The sequence below is a fragment of the Piliocolobus tephrosceles genome, chromosome 19 (assembly GCF_002776525.5).
Source record: "Piliocolobus tephrosceles isolate RC106 chromosome 19, ASM277652v3, whole genome shotgun sequence".
Taxonomy (NCBI): domain Eukaryota; kingdom Metazoa; phylum Chordata; class Mammalia; order Primates; family Cercopithecidae; genus Piliocolobus; species Piliocolobus tephrosceles.
In genome coordinates this window covers 24,102,523-24,124,041 of record NC_045452.1, presented here as the reverse complement: position 1 = coordinate 24,124,041, position 21,519 = coordinate 24,102,523, and the positions used below count along the sequence as shown (strand labels likewise).

General features: G+C 42.5%; 2 protein-coding genes across 4 annotated transcripts in view; one reads left to right on the top strand and one right to left on the bottom strand.

The window, feature by feature from the left end:
* Positions 1-8,668, bottom strand: part of LOC111532671 (vegetative cell wall protein gp1-like) — a 39,023-nt gene extending 30,355 nt beyond the window's left edge. The window contains exon 1 of the mRNA XM_031934595.1: positions 8,576-8,668. Coding sequence (XP_031790455.1) covers positions 8,576-8,668 — 93 coding nt within the window. The remainder of the gene's footprint in view (positions 1-8,575) is intronic.
* TCF20 (transcription factor 20) overlaps positions 1-21,519 on the top strand; it is a 112,040-nt gene that overhangs the window by 26,413 nt on the left and 64,108 nt on the right. The window lies entirely within an intron of this gene.

Genomic DNA, 21,519 nt, shown 5'->3' with positions numbered 1-21,519 from the left:
TTTTGAAGCCATGAAAAACAGTGTAGGTAAAGAATTAAGTATATTGAGGCCAGGCCTGGTGACTCATGCCTGTAATCCCAGCACTTTGGGAGGCCGAGGCTGGTGGGTCACTTGAGGTAAAAGAGTTCAAGACCAGCCTGGTCAACATGGCGAAACCCCATCTCTACTAAAAATACGAAAGTTAACTGGGCATGGTAACATGTGCCTGTAATGCCAGCTACACGGAGGCTGAGGTAAGAGAATCGCTTGAACCTGAGAGGTGGAGGTTGCAGTGAGCCAAGATCATGCCAGTGCCCATCAGCCTGGGTGACAGAGTGAGACTCCATCTCAAAAACAAAACAAAACAAACAAAAAAACGAAAAAGAATTAAGCATATTGGGTCTAGTGTTTTAGAGTAGAAGAAAAGAAACCAAATAGGGAAACAACTGAGAAGCACCATTTTTCAGAGTTTGGGGATGAGTCCTAGTACTTGTCCTCAGCGTGTTCAACAGTGTTGTATGGGAAACAGACAACTAGATCATTGATAATACATTGTAAAAATTTGACCATAGAGCTAGCTGTGGGGGCTCATGCCTGTAATTCCATCTATTCAGAAGGCTGAGGTGGGAGGATTGTTGAGGCGAGGAGTTGGAGACCAGCCTGGGCAACGTAGTATTCAAAAAATACATAAATAACATTTGAAAATAAAATTGGCCATAGAGAGGGAAAGGTTAATTCTAGAAAAGCTTAGTGAGAGCTAGCGATCTTGGCAAAATCGAGGTCCTGAGCAGGTGGGCAGAAAGGTTGGCATCATGCTGCAGGAACCTGCCTTAGGGTGAATACATGAATTGTCTTGACCCCCTTCAAAGGGCATAGCAGAAGGTATCACAAGAATATTTTAGGAAGATGATGGTGAAAGGTTAGTTTTTAGTACTTGCACGCAGTTCTTAAGGGAGAAGTAGGTCAGTGTTCAAAGAAACAATATTTAATTTAGTGTTAGAAACCTCCCAGATAGCTTGCTCCCTTCTCCCAGTCCTTGGCAACCACCAATCTGTTCTTCCACGTTTCATGTTTTTGCAGGGCTGAGATGCATAGCCATGGGAGTGAGGCGTAAAGGAGGCTGGACACAGTGGTTCACGCCTACAATGGGAGGCTAGGTGGGAGGATCACTTGAACCCAGGTGTTGGAGACCAGCCTGGGCAGCATAGTGAGACCTTGTCTCTACAAAATTAAAAAATAGCCGGGAATAGTGGTGCGTGCCTGTAGTCCCAGCTACAAAGAGGAAAAAGAGGAGTCAGGGAGATAACTAAAGGGGAAGACTATGTAATGAATTACTCACTCTTGCGTGTCCTAGGTTCTTCTCAGTTACACCTTTTAGATAAATTTTTTTTCTTTTCTGAGACAGTCTCTGGCTCTGGCTCTGTTGCCCAGGCTGAAGTGCAGTGGTGTGATCACGTCTCACTGCAATCTCCGCCTCCCAGGCTGAAACGAATCTTGTGCCTCATCCACCCCAGTAGCTGGGATTACAGGTGCGCACCACCATGCCCAGTTACTTTTGGTACTTTTTTGTAGATACGGGGTTTTGCCATATTGCCCGGGCTGGTCTTGAACTCCTGAACTCAAGTGATGCTCCTGCCTCAGCTTCCCAAAGTGTTGGGATTACGGGTGTGAGCCACTGCGCCCAGCCAGATTTTTTTTAATTGATATGAAATTCACGTGACAAAATTAATTATTTTTAAGGAAACACTTGAGTGGCATTTACTGCGTTCACAATGTGTGCACCCATGATGACCTGTATCTAGTCCCAAAATAAACTTGGTACCCATTAAGCAGTTACTCCCCTTGCTCCCTTCTCCAGTCCTTTGCAACTACCAGTCTGCTTTCTGTCTTTAGATTTACTTATTTTGGATATTTCATTAGATGGAATCGTACAATATATGACTTTTCATGTCTGGCTTCTTTCACTTAGTACATAGTGTTTTGAGATTTATCTACATTGTATTGTGTATGAGTACTTCATTCCTTTTCATGGCTGGATAAATACTCAGTTTTATGTGTATACCACAATCTGTTCATCCATTCATCTGTTGATGGACATTTCAGTTGTTTCTACCTTTTGGCTATTTTTAATAGTGCTGCTATGAACATGTGTGTATATCTATTTGTTTGGATACCTGTTTTCACTTACTTTGAGTGTATACCTAGGAGTGGAATTGCTGGATCATGGTCATTCTGTATTCAACTTTTTGAAGAACCACCAGACTTTTTCACAGTGGCTGAATATTTTATATTCCCACGTGTGGCCCAGGCTGGAGTGCAGTGGCGTGGTGGCGGATCACTACAGGCTTCACTCACTGAGCTCCAGCGTTTCTCATGCCTCAGCCTCCCGAATAGCTGGGATTACAGGTGTGTACCACCATGCCTGGCTAATTTTTGTATTTTTAGGGACAAGGTTTCACCATGTTGGCCAGGCTGGTCTGGTAACTCCTGGGTCAAGTGATCCACTGTGCCTGGCCCCCACCAGCAATATCTGAGGGTTCCAATCACTCCACATCATCACCAACACTTGTGATTTTTTGTTTTCCTTCCTATAGCCATCCTACTGGGTATGAAGTGCTGTCTCATTGTGGTTTGTTTTTCCTGATACATGAACTTTTTAAGAAAAATGTTAGTAGACTTTATTTCTTAGAGCAGTTTTAGGTTTACAGAAAAAAATGAGCAATAAGAGAGTTCCTGTTTACCCTCCCTCAAGCCGGCCATAGTTTCCACTATTACTAATGTATCATATTAGTGTGGTGCATTTGCTACACTTGATATACAATATTGATACTTTATTATTAACTCAAGTCCAGTTCATATTTGACCTATTTTTGTTTGTTTTTGAGAGGCGTCTTGCTCTGCCGCCCAGGCTGGAGTGCAGTAGTGTGATCTCAGCTCACTGCAACCTCCCATCTCCAGAGTTCAAGCGATTCTCCTGCCTTACCCTTCCGAGTAGCTGGGATTACAGGCACCCACCACCATGCCCGGCTAATTTTTGTATTTTTAGTAGAGATGGGGTTTCCACATATTGGCCAGGTTGGTTTCGAACTCCTGACCTCAGGTGATCCATCCATCTCAGCCTCCCAAAGTACTGGGATTACAGGCATGAGTCACCATACCTGACCTTTTTTTTTTTTTTTTTTTTTTTTAAAGAGACAGCATGCTGCTCTGTAGGCCAGTGCAGTGGTGGAATCATAGCTCACAGTAACGTTGAGCTCCTGGACTCAGGTGAGATTACAGGTGCTAGCCACAGCGACTAACTTGAGTTCATTCTTCGTTGTATATTCTGTAGGTTTTGACAAATGTATAATGTCTTGCATCTGCTAATACAGTATTATACAGAATAGTTTCATTATCCCAGGAGTCACCTGTGCTCTCCCCATATTCATCCTTCCTGCTCTTCCCTTGGATCGTTGGTAATCATTGATCTTCCTGCGGACTTCACAGTTTTGCGTTTTCCAGAATATTATAAAGTCATGTAGCTGCTTCAGATTCATGTCTTTCACTTAGCAATAATCATTTAATCATCCATGTCTTTTTTTTGTTTTTTTTTCTTTTGAGACAGAGTCTTGCTCTGTCATCCAGTCTGAAGTGCAGTGGTACAATCTCCACTCACTGCAACCTCCGCCTCCTGGGTTCAAGTGATTCTCCTGCCTCAGTTGCCCGCGTAGCTGGGATTACAAGCACCCACCACCACTCTTGGCCAAGTTTTGTATTTTTAGTAGAGATAGAGTTTCACCATGTTGGCCAGGCTGCTCTTCAACTCCTTACCTCAGATGATCCGCCTGCCTTGGCCTCCCAAAGTGCTGGGATTATAGGTGTGAGCCACCTTGCCTGGCTGGGTAGGGAAATCTTTACAGTTGAAAATACCTCTTCTAAATCCTTGACTTTGAGTTCCTCACATGCTGAGAGTGTTACAAGTTTGTCTATATAGTATACCCTGTGATAACCCCTAGTAGGACCACAGTAGATATTTAACTGTGGGTACTGAGAGAACAGGTTCATGTTATTTTTGGAAGACATTCTAGGTAATAGAGACCATCTGTTTTGTATTCACTAAGATTCTTGAATCTTTGGTGGTATCTCTTATTTGTTCTGGAAAATTCCCAGTAATTCTCCTCACTTACTGCCTTGCCTGCCTTCCCTTCTCATTCTAAGAGTCCAACCATACAGGGATATGTTCAACCTTTTAGTCACCCTTTCTTTTGTGATTTCTTTTTCTTCTTTTTTTTTTTTTTTTTGAGATGGATTCTCACTCTGTCATCCAGGCTGGAGTGTAGTGGTGCGATCTCGGCTCACTGCAACTGCCGCCTCCCAGGTTCACGCGGTTCTCCTGCCTCAGCCTCCCAAGTAACTGGAACTACAGGCACCCATCACCACACCTGGCTAATTATTTGCATTTTAAGTAGACACAGGGTTTCACCGTGTTAGCCAAGATGGTGTCGATCTCCTGACCTCCTGATCTGCCTGCCTAAGTCCTCCTAAAGTGCTGGGATTAAATGGCATCCATTACAAGTGTTGTTTTCTTTTCCGTTTTTCATTCTGTGTAGATTACTTTGACCTGTCTTCAATTAATCAATCTTCTCTTTGACCAATCTGCTTTTTTTTTTGAGACAAGAGTCTCACTCTTTCCCCCAGGCTAGAGTGCAGTGCAGGGGCATGATCTTGGCTCTCACTTGGAACCCAAGGAGGGTTCCACCTCCTTGGTTCAAGCAGTTCTTGTGCCTTAGCCTCTCGAGTAGCTGGGACCATACCTGGCCAATTTTTGTACTTTTAGTAGAGATGGTGACCATGATGACCAGGCTGGTCTTGAACTCCTGGCCTCAAGTGAGCCACCTGCCTCAACCTTCCAAAGTGCTGGAATTACAAGTATGAGCCACCACGCCCAGCCGATTAGTCTGCTTTTAATTTCTTACCAGTATCTTACTGTATTTTTCTGTTGTGATTCTTTTTAAATCTGCTACATTGTTTTTTATGAATTCCTGTTGCCTGCTAAATTTTTCAAACTTCACATTTATTTCCTGGAACATACTAAATATAGTTCTGTTATCTCCAGTTTTGGAGTTCCTTTGGATCTATAACTGCCTCTCATGGTTCTTACTCATGTGGTCTCTGCAGCCAGTCCCCTGATTTTTGAATCCCAGCTCTGCCACTTGTTTGCAATGTGACCTCAAGCAAATAACTATTCTGCCTCTGTTATTTTGTCTAGAAAATGGAAATAATAATTGTACCTACCTCGTGGGTGGTTGTGCCAGTTAAATTAGTTCATAACGAAAGCTTTTAGAACATTGCCAGACTTAAGTAATCATTAGATAAATTTTAGCTATTATTATTACCACCTAGAAGCTTTGGAAATACAGGGATACCTCATTTTATTGCATTCTACTTTATTGTACTTTACAGATATTGTGGGATTTTTTTCGTTTTATAAATTGAAGATTTATGGCAACCCTGCCTTGATCAAGTCTAATTCTGTTGGTGCCAGTTTTTCAACAGCATATGCTCACTTTGTCTTTATGTCACATTTTGGTAATTCTCCCAATATTTTAAACATTTTATTTTTATTTTTATTTTATTTAATTTAACTTAATTTAATTTTATTTATTTTTGAGTCGGAGTCTCACTCTGTCTCCCAGGCTGGAGTGCAGTGGCGCCATCTCAGCTCACTATAACGTCCGCCTTCTGGGTCCCAGCGATTCTCCTCCTCGGCCTTTCTGAGTAGCTGGGATTACAGGCGTGCGCCACCAGGCCTGGCTAATCCTTTGTATTTTTAGTAGAGGTGGAATTTCACCATGTTGGCCAGACTGGTCTAGAACTCCTGACCTGAAGTGATCTGCCTGTCTCCGCCTCCCAAAGTGCTGGGATTACAGCTGTGAGCCACCACACCTGGCCCGAATATTTTAAATTTTTTTTTTTCCTGAGATAAATTTTCGCTCTTGTTCCCCAGGATGGAGTGCAATGGCATGATTTTGGCTCACTGCAATCTCCGCCTCCTGGTTCAAGTGATTCTCCTGCCTCAGCCTCCCGAGTAGCTGGGATTACAGGCATGCACCACCACGCCCTGCTAATTTTGTATTTTTAGTAGAGATGGAGTTTTTCTGTATTGGCCAGGCTGGTCTCGAACTCCTGACCTCAGGCAATCCATCTGCCTTGGCTTCCCAAAGTGCTGGGATTACAGGCATGAGCCACCGCGCCCAACCTTAAACTTTTAAAATTGTTATTATCTGTTATGAAGATCTATGATCAGTGATCATTGATGTTACTTTTGTAATTGTTTTGGAGCACCACAAAGCACTCCCATATAAGACGGCGAACTTAATCTGTACATGTTGTGTATAGATGTGTGTTCAGACTGCTGCCAACCGGGTGTTCCCCCATCTCATCTTCTCCTCGGGTCTCTCTCTTCCTTTGAACACAACAGTATTGAAGTTAGATCAGTTAATAACCTGACCGTGGTCATTAAGTGTTCAAGTGAAAGGAAGAATTGCACGTCTCTCACTTTAAATCAGAAGCTAGAAATGATTGCTTAGTGAGGAAGGCATGGCAGAAACCAAGACAGGCTGAATACTAGGCCTCTTGCACCAAACACGTAGCCAAGTTTTGAATGCAAGGAAAGGTTCTTGAAGAAAATTGAAAGTACGACTCCAGTGAACACATGAATGAGAAGAAAATGAAACAACTTACTGCTGATACGGATAAAGTTTTAGTGACCCAGATGGAAAATCCAACCAGCCACAATATTCCCTTAAGCCAAAGCCTAATCCCAGAGCAAGACTTGAACTCTTTTCACTTCTGTGAAGGCTGAAAGAGGTAAGAAGCTGCAGAAGGAAAGTTTGAAGCCAGCACAGATTGGTTCCTGAAGTTCTTGAAGCTCTCTCTATAACATTAAAATGCAAGTCGAAGCAGCAAGTGCTAATGTAGAAGCTGCAGCAAGTTATATAGAAGATGTAGCCAAGATCACTGATGAAGGTGGCTATATTGAACAGATATTCAGTGTAGCCTTATGTCAGAAGAAGATGCCATCTAGGATTTCCATAGTTAGGAGAAGTCAATGCCTGGCTTCAAAAAACAGGCTGACTCTTGATTAGAAGCTGGTGTAGCTGGTGAATTTAGGCTGATGCCAGTGCTCATTTACCATTCTAGTAATTCTAGGGCCCATAAATTTATGCTAAATCTACTCTACCTGTGCTCTGTCAGTGGATCAACAAAACCTAGATGACTGCACATCTGTTTACAGCATGGTGTAATGAATATTTTAAGGCCACTGTTGAGACCTACTAAGAAAAGATTTCTTTCAAAATATTACTTCTTGACAGTGCACCTGGTCACCTAAGAACTCTGATGGAAATGTACAAGGAGATTAATTTTGTTTGCATGCTTGGTAACACAACATCTATTCTGCAGCCCCTGGATCAAGGAGTCATTTTGACTTTCAAGTCTTATTATATAAGAAATTTGTTTCATAAGGCTGTGGCTGCTCTACGTAATAATTCCTTTAGGGGGTCTGGGCAGAATGAATTGAAAACGTTTTGGAAAGGATTTGCCATTAAGAACATTTGTGATTCATGGGAGGAGGTCAGTACATGAACAGGAGTTTGGAAGATGATTCTAGCCCTCACGAATAACTTTGAGGGGTTCAGGACTTTAGCGGAGGCAGGAACTGGAGATGTGCTAGAAATAGCAAGAGAACTCGAATTAAGAGTGGAGCCTGGAGATGTGACTGGATTGCTGTAATCTTATGATAAAACTTGGACAGATGAGGAGTTGCTTCTTATGGATGACCAAAGTGATTTATTGAGATGGAATCTACTCCTGGTGAAGATGCAGTGAACATTGTTGAAATGCCAATGAAGGATTTAGAATGTTACATAAACGTAGTTGATAAAGCAGTGGCAGGGCTGAAGAGAACTGACTGCAATTTTGAAAGAAGTTCTGCTGTGGGTAAAATGCTATCAAACAGTTTGGCATGCTATAGAAAATAATCTTTTATGAAAGGAAGAGCCAGTCCATGCATCAGACTTCACTGTTGTGTTATTTGAAGAAATTGCCACAGCCACCTCAGCCTTCAGCAACCACCACCCTAATTAGTCAGCAGCCATCAACATAGAGGCAAGACCCTCTATCAGCAAAAAGATTAGGACTCCCTGAAGGCTGAGATGATTGTTAGCATTTTTTAACAATAAAGTATTTTTTAAATGAAGTTATGTACATTGTCTTTTAGACATAATGCCATTTCACAGTAGACTGAAGTATAGTGTAAACATATAAAAGTTAATATGTGCTGGAAAACCAGAAAATTTGTGTGACTCGCTTTATTGCCATGGTCTGGAACCAAACCCACAATACCTACAATGTTATGCTTGTGGCTGATTTTTCATAGAATGTTTGCGTCTCTTTGACTGTTTTATTTTCAAAATTTAGGATTGCAGGTGACTCTCCATTGGCTTATTTCAGAATGACTGGGGTTAGGGTGTTTGCTAATTTCATGCCAGAGGTCAGGGAAAGAGGGAGAAAACTTGCACTTCAGAGGCCGTCTGCTTCCAAGTAGAACTCCAACTGTCAGGCCACTGTCCATCTGTGGGGAGGGTGGGGATTGGTCTTGTGGCTTGTAGTTCTTGCCATATAGAGTAAGAATGCGCTCCGTCGGCATTCTTCATTGTGAATTAGAGGATTGATGAGGATTTAACCCTGCTGTGATTTCTATGAATGGACTGTAGATCCCAGGGTGTGGGATCTTTCCTAATTAGAGAATGACAAAAATTACCTGTCACAGAGTGCTGTTACACCAATCAGTAGTTATTTGTGTTTTTTAGGGTTTATTTTGTTGTTTGTTTGATAGCTAACCTCTTTTTCCATTTTTTTCCTTATTGTCTTTTACTTTTTTTTTTTTTTTGGAGGTGGAATCTCACTGTCACCCAGGCTGGAGTGTGCAGTGTTGAAATCTCAGCTCACTGCAAGCTCTGCGTCCTAGGTACAAGCAAGTGATTCTTGGATTACAGGTGACTGCCACCATGCCCAGCTAATTTTTGTATTTTTAGTAGAGGCAGGGTTTCACCATGTTGGCCAGGATGGTCTTGAACTCCGGACCTCAAGTGATCTGCCCACCTCAGCCTCCCAAAATGCTGGGATTACAGGCGTGAGCCACCGTGTCTGGTGTCTTTTACCTATTTTATGATTGGTTCAAGTTTTTACCTGAGAGAGGGAATGAGGGCGGTAATTCTAACCGTGATAATTTTAATTTACATGATACTTAGCTGTTTGCAGACTTATTGTGAGACATTTCTGTACGGTGGCAAGGTAGGTTAACTCCATTTTTGCAGATGAAGAATGTGAAACATACGGGTTAAATAACTTGCCCAAGTCACAGAACAAGTGGCAAAACTAGGAAGTATTTAGATTTCCTAATTCTGAATGTAGTACTTTTTCCAACAGGTGACCCAGGAGGATCAGTAGAAAACGAATTTAATAGTGGAAGCAATTGTAGGTTGCTAAAATAAAATTGTATTTTTTGTTCACTTTGCTTACTAAAATAAAATCCTGTTTCTAGATGATTTTCTAAACATGTTTTTCTTGGTCTCTTTCTTCAAGTCATTTAGTTTGTCTCTAGGTAAGACAGTACTACTCAATGTTTTCTGTCTCTTCAAGAGAGAGATGGTGTGCACCAGTTGATACCCAGTGTTCCCTTGTTCTTCTCCCTGGTGTGCACCCTGGTGTTCTTCTCCCTGGTATGCTCCCTGGTGTGTACCAGTTGATACCCAATGTTCCCTTGTTCTTCTCCCTGATATTACATCAGAGAAGTCCCCAATTGAGAAAGGAGGAGGAAGGTTTAATGGTTACTCAAATCTCTTGGAAAAGATGGCAAACTGATGTCAGGAGTAGTTTTCTTTTGTCTCGGTGTCTGTTATATTTATACATGGCACCCTTGTTATTATAGTTACGGCTTGTACCCTAAAATAAGGTCTAGAGCTACAGACATTTACAAAAGTTCTTTTTTTTTTTTTTTTTTTTCCGAGACAGAGTCTCACTCTGTTGGCCAGGCTGGAGTGCAGTGGCACGATCTTGGCTCACTGCAACCTCTGTCTCCCGGACTCAAGCAATTCTCCTGCCTCAGCCTCCCAAGTAGCTAGGATTACAGGCATGAGCACTCGAGCAATTCTCCTGCCTCAGCCTCCCAAGTAGCTGGGATTACAGGCATGAGCCACCACACCTGGCTAATTTTTGTATTCTTAGTAGAGACGGGGTTTCACCATGTTGGTCAGGCTGATCTTGAACTCCTGACCTTGTAATCCGCCTGCCGCAGCCTCCCTGTAATCCACGCCTGGGACTACAGGCGTGAGCCACCATGCCTGGTCTTTTCTTTGTTTTTGTTTTTGAGATGGAGGCTTGCTCTGTCATCCAGGCTGGAGTGCAGTGGCGTGATCTTGGCTCACTGCAACCTCTACCTCCTGGGTTCCAGCAATTCTCCTGCCAAGTATCTGGGGCGACAGGCATGCGCCACTATGCTTGGCTCATTCTTGTATTTTTTAGTAGAGATGGAGTTTCACCTTATTGGCCAGGCTGGTCTTGAACTCCTGACTAATTCTTGTATTTTTTAGTAGAGATGGAGTTTCACCTTATTGGCCAGGCTAGTCTTGAACTCCTGACCTCGTGATCCCCCTGCCCTGGCCTACAAAAGTTCTGGGATTACAGACGTGAGCCCCCGCACCCGGCGCAAAGTTCTTATGCTACTAAAATGATCTTTTTGTTTCTTTAAGGTTTTCTGACCCTGTATTAATTTGCTAATTCTTGATGCTCTTCTTGAATAATTAAAGGTAATAACTATTTCATCTTAGTTTGGAGTTAGCATTTTGATGTTTGTAATATATTTGAAATAATCCTGCAAAGTATTTATTGGTTTGGGCTATTAAGTGAGAAGCTCAATCTTCAGAAGGACTTTTAGCTTATGGACATTTAAAAAAAGCAAGAACTAGCACATCATTTCTTGGTATTTTGGAATTGTGGTGAGTTTGAGGCAACCGTGGAAGTGTAGAGTGTGTTGACTCACCTCTGCTCCTCCTAACTCCTGTGTTCATTTCACAGGAGTTAATCGTCCAGACAATATTCCTCCCATGCCTGCATCCCCAGCCATATGGAGAAGACCCCATAAACTGTAAAAAGGTCCATTGGCTTTTATCTGTAGGGGACTAAACCCATAGAACTCGGTTCTGCTTTTTGCTTCATTTGACAGGTTGACCTATGGTGTTGGTATCGCCAGTAAAATCAAGTCTAAATGCTTTGGTTGACTGCATTTCTCATTGTTTTGATCAGGAAGGCCAAGGACGTGTTAAAATCTGTTTGTCCCCTCCTGTATTTCCTTTCTAAGATTGTTAGCCAGCACTTTTGTTTTACAGTGTGTTTTTGTTTGGACTCAACTTCTGCTCATAAATTCAGATGTGGTCAGTTGTTAAGAGCATTTTGAATTTAAATGTCTCTGTTTCACTGGTTTTGTGTCTCCATGTTTATGTATATGGAAAGTAACTTTGCATGTTTTTGCATTTCGTTTGTACTAAACTTAAGTGCTTTCTTTCAAGGGTCAGAGGCATTGAAAGTAATTTTTAAAACTCTAAAGAAACCTTTTTATTCTCATTGCTTACATTTTTAATAACAAGTTAGGTAGTTTTTATTCTTCAGAAGTGGGATTTATTCTGTAAAGCCACTTTTTGGAAGAGGTGAAAATTAACCTGCCTTTCCTTATGCTTCAGTGAGAGGTGAGATTCAGAGCAGAGAATGAGGGGAGGGATTATGGAAACCCTTTCTTGATATTAATTTTCTTCACAGATTAAAATTTTTGGTCTTCATCTGTTACCTTTATGTTTGTCAGAAAGAGAATTTATATTGTCAGCTTAATTCACCCAATGTTTGAATGCTTGCTCTGTATGTGGCAGTAGGAGAACTAAGGTCCCACGCTGTGGGGGAAATAGAAGGGTAGATAACTCTGGTAATGCTTATCATGGTTTGTGTTCTAGGAAGGTGTTAAGGGAAAAGTGGGATTTGCACTGGACTTGACAGGTGAGTGGTATGTCAGCAAAGCTGGTATTATTCAGGCAAAAGGACCAGGCTGAACAAAGGAAAAGATGTAAAAGGTGTCTGCTGGGTGTTCTGGGAATACACAATATCGCTAAGAACGGTAGAAATTAGGGCACATTCCTTATTAGTTCCCAACCTATCTTCTTCACTGACTGGTTGTATAACCTTATGAGAGTTAAACTCTCTGAGCCTTTGTTTCCTCATCTGTGTAATGACTAGTTACTACGTCATAGAATTAAGATTAAATGAGACTATAATATATTGCATTGCAGCTGGGTGCAATGGCTCACACCTGTAATCCTAGCACTTCGGGAGGCCAAGGCAGATGGATCACTTGAGGTCAGGAATTTGAGACCAGTCTGGCCAACGTGGTGAAACCTCGTCTCTACTAAAAATACAAAAATTAGCCGGGTGTTGTGGCAAACGCCTGTAATTCCAGCTGCTCGGGAGACTGAGGCAGGAGAATCGCTTGAACCCCAGAGGCAGGGGTTGCGGTGAGCCGAGATTGCACCACTGCATTCCGGCCTGAACAACAGAGGGAGACTGTTTCAAAACAGAAAATACTGCGTTGCACATAATTTAAACACTCAATAAAAGTAGTTGCAGTTATTAAGTTTTCTTTTTTATTTCTTGTTTTAAAATTAACGTGTTGGTCAAACTGTTTCTAAAAGGTGACTATGACCTGTAATCCCACCCCAAAAACATCTGTTGTCAGCAGTTCAATGAATATCAGTCGTCTTTTTAATTTTCATTTATACGCACCTTTGGTGGTGCTGGTGGTAGGTTGTTTTTTGTTTTGTTTTGGTGCAATCATGCCTTAGTTAACAGAATATTTCTAAGAAGTACATCATTGAGTGATTTTTGTCATTGGTCTAACATCTCAGGATGTACTTACACACACCTAGCTAGCCTGGGTGTAGCCAACTGCACATCTAGGCTATGTAGTATAGCCTATTGCTCCTAGGCTGCAAACCTGTACCGCATGTTACTGTACTGAATGCTGTAGGCGATTGTAAAAGAATGGTAAGTATTTATGTATCTGCATGTATCTAAACATAGACAAGGTACACAGTAAAAATAAGGTATAAAAGATAAGGAAGTTGCTCTGGGTGAGTCCGTGAGTGAATGTGAAGGCCCAGGATGTTACTGTACACTACTGTAGGTTGTATAAACACTGTACATTTGGGCTACACTAAATTTATGTTTAAAAGTTTTGTTTCAATATTATTAACCTTAGATTACTGTAACTTTTTTTTTTTTGAGACGGACGAGTCTTGCTCTGTCGCCTAGGCTGGAGTGCAGTGGCGCAATCTTGGCTCACTACAAGCTCCACCTCCCGGGTTTATACCATTCTCCTGCCTCAGCCTCCCAAGTAGCTTGGACTACAGGTGCCCACCACCACGCCTGGCTAATTTTTTGTATTTTTAGTAGAGACAGAGTTTCAACATATTAGCCAGGATGGTCTCGATCTCCTGACCTTGTGATCCACCTGCCTCAGCCTCTCAAAGTGTTGAGATTACAGGCGTGAGCCACCGTGCCCGGCCAGATTACTGTAACTTTTACTTTAAAAACTTTAAAATTTTTTTAACATTTTGACTCTTGTAATAACACTTAGCTTAAACCACAAACTCATTGTGCAGCTGTTCAAAAATATTTTGTCTTTGTGTTATTCTATAAACTTTTTTCTTTTATGATTGTTATTACTCTTAGAGATAAGGTCTCACTCTGTTCCAGGCTGGAGTGCAGTGGTACAGTCATAGCTCCCTGTGACCTCAAACTCCTGGGCTCAAGCAACCCTCACTTCAGCCTCCTGAGTAGGACTACATGTGCATGCCACCATGCTTGGCTATGTTTTTTTAATTTTGTGGAGCTGGAATCATGCTACATTGCCCAGGCTTGTCTCAAACTCCTGGCATCAAGCAGTCCTTTCTCCTCTGCCTCCCAAAAGTTCTGGAATTGTAGATATGAGCCACCAGGCCTAGCCACTTTATTCTATAAGCTTTTTTCTATTTTTTATTATTATATGAGACAGAGTCTTGCTGTGTTGCCCAGGCTGGAGTGGAATGGTGTGATCTCAGCTCACTACAGCCTCCATGTCGTGGGTTCAAGCGATTCTCCTGCCTTAGCCTCCTGAGTAGCTGGTACTACAGGCACACGCCATCACACCTGGCTAATTTTTGTATTTTGTTTTTTAGTAGAGACGGGATTTCACCATATTGGCCAGGCTGTTCTGGAACTCCTGACCTCAGGTGATCCACCCACCTCGGCCTCCCAAAGTACTGGGATTATAGACATGAGCCACCGCACCCAGCCATATTTAAATTATTTTTAATTTTTTAAACAACTTTTGTTACAAGCTAAGACACAAACACATGCATTAGCCTAAACCTGTACAGGGTCAGAATAATCAGTATCACTGTCTTCCAGCTTCACATCTTGGCCCACTGGGAGGTCTTTAGGGTCAGTAACACACATGAAGCTGTCATCCCCTATGATAACAGTGTCTTATGTTTGTTTGCTTTGGGTTTTTTTTTAAGACAGTCTCTCTGTGTCGCCCGGACTGGAGTGCAGTGGCACCATCTCGGCTCACTGCAAACTCCACCTCCCAGGTTCAAGCGATTCTTCGCCTCAGCCTTCGTTCCAAGTAGCTGGGATTACAGGCATGTACCAACGTACCCAGCTCACTTTTGTATTTTTAGTAGAGATAGGTTTTGCCATGTTGGTGGGGCTGGTCTCGAACTCCTGGTCTCAAGTGACCTGCCCATCTTGGCCTCCCAAAGTGTTGGGATTACAGGTGCGAGCCACTGCGCCTTCTTTTGGGTACCTCCTGCAAGGCCTGGTGGTAGCTGTTTTACAGTTAACTTTTTAAATTATTTATTTTTTGAGATGTGGTTTTGCCATGTTGCCCAGGCTAGACTTGAAGTCCTGGGCTCAAGAGATCTTCCTGTCTCAGCCTCCTGAGTAGCCAGGACTACAGGCACATGCTCCCACACCCAGCTCTAGTTACTTAATATTTATAAGTAGAATACATAGTATACATAACATAGAATTCCACATAGGATATGTAAACCAGTAACATAGTTTATTATCAAGTATTATATACTGTACATAGTTGTATGTGCTATGCTTTTATACCACTGACAGTATAGTAGGTTTATACCTGCATCATCGTAAACAAGGAGGTAATACATTGCGTTATGACAGCTACAACGTCACCAGGCGATGGGAATTTTTCAGCTCCGTTGTACTCTGATGGGACCACTATTGTGTACGTGGTCATTGTTGACAGAAATGCGTTATGTAGCACGTGACTGTTTTTATTGCTGTTGCTTCAACTTGAAGGTGTTTGGGAGGCAGGGAAGGGGAAAGCTGTGTGGCACACCTGGAAGACAAGTCTGCATGTGCTGTACTAATAATTGGGAGCCAGTGAAGTTTTTAAAATAGTGGGTGAATTATTCAGATCTTTTTCAGGAAAATGCTGAAGTGCAAGTTGGATTGGAGGGGGAAGTCTAGTAGCAGAGCAACAAGTGTTTGCTTGGCTGCTGTTGGAGGACTTTGTAGATGTGAGACGTATTTGTTACATGCCTTCAACAATATATGGCTCAGCTGGGGAGATGAGGCATTCATACCAAGTGTGGAAATAAAGACATAGCCACCAGGTAATGGTGTATGGACAAGAGGTGCTGTAGCTGTTTGGGGAAGGCAAGATCAGCAAGCTGAGCAGTTTTCCTGAAGGCTTCAGTGAGGAAGCCAAGTGGCCTTGAGGAATGACTCAGATTTGGAAAGTGTTTTGGGGAGAGGCCAAGCACAAATCAAGAGGTCGGAGTGCATGGTCTGTGTGGAGTGATGGGTTTGGTTGGCCAATAGTGAACAATATGGTTGCAAAGGAAAATTGCCATGGCCTTCAACAAACCTGTTACACACCCTATCTTCTGAGCCTTTCTTCACTGTTCTGCAGCTGTTGTTCTCTTGCAGTTTGAGGCTTTTCAGGATAGAACAGTGTCCTGGTTATCTTCCCAGGTCTAGTAAACAGCCCAGCACATAGTAGATGCTTAAAAACAACAACAATAAAAGAATGATTGGATATTTGCTGCTTATGGAAGTTACAGACTGGATATCCTGCTCTTCCCTTAAACTTAGATCTCAAATAAAATCCTAATATCACCTCTCTCCTTCCCTTTTTTATTCTGTGCTAATGTTTAAACAGGTCACTCACCCCTCTGCTCCCACTGCTGTGTGCTTACCTTGCCATTCCATAATTATGGACACCTCTGTTGTCATACTGCATGACTCACCAGCATATTGGATGTCCAACATGTCACATTTGCTTGGGGCTCCCCACTGCCTTTCCTCCTTCCTGTTTCTTCACTCTCCTTTTCTGGCTTCTTTTCCTCTTCTCCAACTTCTAAATGCTAGAGTGATTTCAGGAATCAGTCACTCCAAGTTAACCTCTAGACCAGTGGTTTTAAATCTTTTTTTCAGCCATACCAGATACCAGCCAAGTACAAACACACTACACCGTCTTGTGCACACAGACACAACAGAAACAAAAGTTTCACAAAACGGTTCTTATGCTTCATGAGCCATGGATGCTGTTATTTTCCATTCTGCTCTATTTCATTTTTTTTTAAGTGCTATTCATGACCCACTAAATTGATTTCACAGCCTGTAGTTTGAAAAACTGCTCTGGGTGAGCTCATCTACTCTGTTGGCTTTAAGTACTACCTCTGTGCTAATGACCTTCCCATTTTTATCCCTACCCCACCTTTCCTCGGAGATCCTGTTGCATCAGCTGTCTCCCTGCCATTTCCATGTGGACGTGCAATGGGAATCATGTGTTGCCATGTTTGACAAAGCACTCTTGATTCCCGTTACCAGTCTTCATTCCTCTTCATAAATGGTGCCATGTTTGCAGTTGTTCTGTAAGGGATGGTGATGAAGTACAAGCTCCCCAGCCACTGCCTAAGCTCAGATCTGAGGCCTTGGGCAGCTATACTACCTGTCTCTACCATGTTGTCTTCATTTGAATAAAGTGGGGTTGTCACCTGTACCTCTTGGGATTATTGTGACAGTTGAATGAGTTTTCATCTGAAAAGACGTGGAGCGGTTCCTGGCACATGGCTTGTGTTTAACTAGTGTTGGCTGCTGCTGTTTATCATTGTTGTTATGGCTCTCATGTCCACTTCTGATTCATTAGCAATTTTTGTTGGCTCTAACTTCAAACTGTGTCTTTTTTGACCATGTGTCACCACCTCCATCAACACCACATTCACCCATGCAGCCAATATCCGTTAACCAGACTACCAACTAACTCCCTGTTCTGTCCTTGCCCCTCCCTGTTCTGCTTTCCACAAAACAGCCAGAGGAGCCATTTGAGAACTGAAACCAGATCATGCCACTCTATAGCTTAAAACCCTCCAAAGGCTTCTAATAAAATCTGAACTTCCCCATGTGGCTCTTACTTTTTATAAGACCTTTCACTGATACTTCTCAAACAGCAACATGTGTGTGACTTGCTAGTGACCTTGTTAACATGCAGAATCTGATCCTGTAGGTCTGTGGCGCCTTGAGACACTACATCTCTAATAAGCTTGATCAGGTGAATATGGTAAGTATCAGCAGTAGTGGGCTGGGTTGCCATCAGTCTTCTGATGCAATGCCCTGGGAAGAACACAGCACCATGTGTCTGGTATTGCCACTAAGGAAGCATGACCTGAGTCTGGTCCTGAGGAAATACAGATCAGATTGAGGGTCATCTTGCAAAATGAAAAGACTGTACTCTGGTAGGGACATGGAAGTCAGGAAGAGAAAAGGGAACTATTCCAGATTGATTGACACTGGTGAGATGTAGCTCTGGGGTAGACTCCTGGACCAGAAAGGAAAAAGAGACATTGTTGGGACAGTTGACAAAATTCAAATGGGGTCTGTGGATTGGATTGAGAGTGTAGTATCAGTGTTGATTTCCTGATGTGGAGGCTTGTATGCTAGTTATGGAGGAGAATATCCTTGTTTTTGGAAATAACGCACTAGAGTATTGAGCAACAGTGGGGCTTCATGCCTTCAACCTGCTCTCAAAGGGGTCGGGAAAAGATAACGGAGCAAATGATGTAAAACATCAGTTGGAGAATCTCGCTGAAGAGGGTATGTGAGCCCTTTGAACTATTGCGCTTTTCTGTACATTTGAAATAATTTAAATCATTATTTTTTTGAGAGAGGCTCTTGCTCTGTCTCCCAAGCTGGAGTGAGTGTAGTGGCATGATCTTAGCTCACTGCAGTCTCCAGGGTTCAAGTGATTCTTGTGCCTCAGCCACCCAAGTAGCTGGGATTACAGGCGTGCACCACCATGCCCAGCTAATTTTTGTATTTTTAATAGAGACCGGGTTTCGCCATAATGGCCAGGCTGGTCTTGAACTCTTGGCCTCATGTGATCTACCTGCCTCGGCCTCTCAAAGTGCTGAGATTACAGACGTGAGCCACCACACCCAGTCTTAAAACTTTTTTAATACCCTATTGAGATTTTGACTGGAACCTATTAGAATTTTATAAACTAATATGTGGAGACTTAACCTCTTTATAATACTAGCCCTTTTTATCTAGCTATACTGTTTGTTCTGCTAGTTTGTTTCTTTCATTTTGTTTTGAGCTTTTTTGGGTTGTTCAATAAAGTCTCTAATTTTCATATAGCTTTTGCCCACTTCTGCTTTGGATTGGTCATTGATATCTTTTGAATTTTAATTCAGAATTATATATGTTTTATTTTTTTTTTTTTAAGAGACAGAGTCTCACTCTGTCACCCAGGCTGGATTTCAGTGGTGTGATCTTGGCTCAATGCAACTTCCACCTCCTGTGTTCAAGTGATTCTCCTGCCACAGCCTCCCGAGTAGCTGGAATTACAGGTGTCTGCCACTACACGTGGCTAGTTTTTGTATTTTTAGTAGAGACCGCATTTCATCACGTTGACCAGGCTGGTCTTGAACTCCTGACCTCAGGTGATCTTGCAGCCTCAGCCTTCCAAAGTGCTGGGATTACAGACGTGAGCCACCAGACCCGGCCTCAGAATTGTATTTGAATGAATGATAAAATGGAACATCCTTTTCGGCTATAAGTGGCAACACTGATTACTTCCCTTTTGCCTCTGAAGGTTTAGAAATTATGTATTAATACAACCTTTAAATGAAAAAATAAATTCAGTGACATCTCAGAAGCCCCTGTGCTCAGCATTGAAGAAAATCCCACAGGAACTCTAGCCCAGAGATGCCACTGCTGCCACCCTTCTTCTGCCTCCTTTCTGCAGGGAGCTGTTTGGCCATCCTGCTCACATATGTGGTAATCTGAAGTGATCTTGGGATGCCCCTGTGAAGATAAGACAGGTAGCCGTGGAGTGGGGGTGGGGAGTGGGGGAGTGGGGGTGGGGCCAGGATAGGGCTCAGGAGCAGATTTACGGCATCTCCTTGCAGAGTTACAGAAGCATGTGATGGATAGGATGCTTACAGCCTCTTGGCTGTTTTAGATTATGTCTAATAATAGGCCTGCCCATTGTGGGATGGAATTCAGCTGACTTTAGGCCTGATTCTGAAAAATAACTTTGAGCTAGTGATTCTGTGTGCACACTTGCCTGGGCACTGTGGTGTCCAACAACCCTGTGTGTGGCATTGGCACCAGGCTTCCTGAAGTAGAGGTCATGTCTTGCAAGCTCCTCCCTTCCCTCCTGCTTCTGACTTGTGGGGTCCCCTGTGCCTCTATTTCTTTCCCTTGGGCAGAGCAGCACTTTGCTGTCAGTGGGAACAGATAAAGCTCTGATACTGTTGAGATAGTGTAAGGGTTGTAATTTTTAAATGAGGTTAATGACATTTTGGCCAAGTACTGTGGCTCACCCGGTAATCCCAGCACTTTGGGAAGCCAAGACAGGTGGATCGCTTGAGGTCAGGAGTTCAAGACCAGCCTGGCCAACACGGCAAAAGGCTATCTCTAATAAAAATACAAAAATGAGCCAGGTGTGGTGGCAGGCGCCTGTAGTCTCAGCTCCTTGGGAGGCTGAGGCAGGAGAATTGCTTGAACCTGGGAGGCAGAGGCTACAGTGAGCTGAGATTGCAGCACTGCACACCAGCCTGGGTGACAGAGCGATACTGTCTCAAAAAAACAAAACAAAACAAAAAAAAACAGCTTCCACAGTGCTGCCCCCCGGATGGTCCAGAAGTTTTCCATTTTTCTCCATTATTCCCTTTGGCTTGGGACTAAATGAATGCCTCATTTTCAGATAGTTATAATCATAGCACAGGTATGAGTTTATGTGAGCTGCTCTTTTCATGTGATACTACGTAATTTTCTATGGTGCTAGAATCTTTGCAATTGTTTATTGATTATGTACTGTTTCTTTGAGTGGATATACCATAATTTGCTTAACCAATTTTCAAATTTAAGAGTTAGGTTGTTGCCAGTTTTTTCTTCTAATACGTATTACTGGAGTGAATATGTTGGTATTTTGTGTTTTTTTTTTTTGTTTGTTTGGTTGATTGTTTTATTACCAGTTTTCTTTTCCAAAAGAGTCATAATCATTTATGCTGTGCTTTTTTTCCCCCCCGTACCAGCTGTAGCCTAACCTAACCAGAAGGGATATCATTTTTTAAATTTTTTAGGATAATTTTTTTGAGACGAGTCTCACTCTGTCACCCAGGCTGGAGTGCAGTCGTGCGATCTCAGCTCACTGCAAGCTCTGCCTCCTGGGTTGGGTTCATGCCATTCTCCTGCCTCATCCTCCCGAGTAGCTGGGACTACAGGTGCCCACCACCACGCTTGGCTAATTTTTTTTGTATTTTTAGTAGAGACGGGATTTCACTGTGTTAGCCAGGATGGTCTCGATCTCCTGACCTCGTGATCCGCCCGCCTCAGCCTCCCAAAGTGCTGGGATTACAGGCATGAGCCACCACGCCTAGCCAGGAAATGTAATAGTTACAAATTTATCCCTCCAGTTTTTGCCTGCATATATTTGATCATGATTGAAGATGGATATTTTCTGTAGTTTACATGGCTAATATGAGTTTTGACACCCAGAAAGCAATCTTTTTAGATATGCAGCATTCTTGTGTGTTTCTTTTCCTCTAGACAAGGAACTGACTTGTGAATTCTGAGTTGCTTTCAGACTCTTCTGATCTCCCAAGTCAGGGAGAAAGCCAGCACCTTCATTACACTTCATCTTATTCTGAAGTCCTATTACAGTAAGATAACTTTTAGCCACTGAGAAAAATATAGGCTATGCCCATATGCAAACAGGACATAGAGTATGAAATATTAAGTCACAGAGCAGATCTTTATGCTTGATGCAGTTAGGACGATCCCACATTTGCACACACACACAAATCAAATGATACAGGTGTTATAGATATATCTAGGTACAAGCAGTCAACTAATTTCTAGCAAGATTCCTCAAGATTCCTT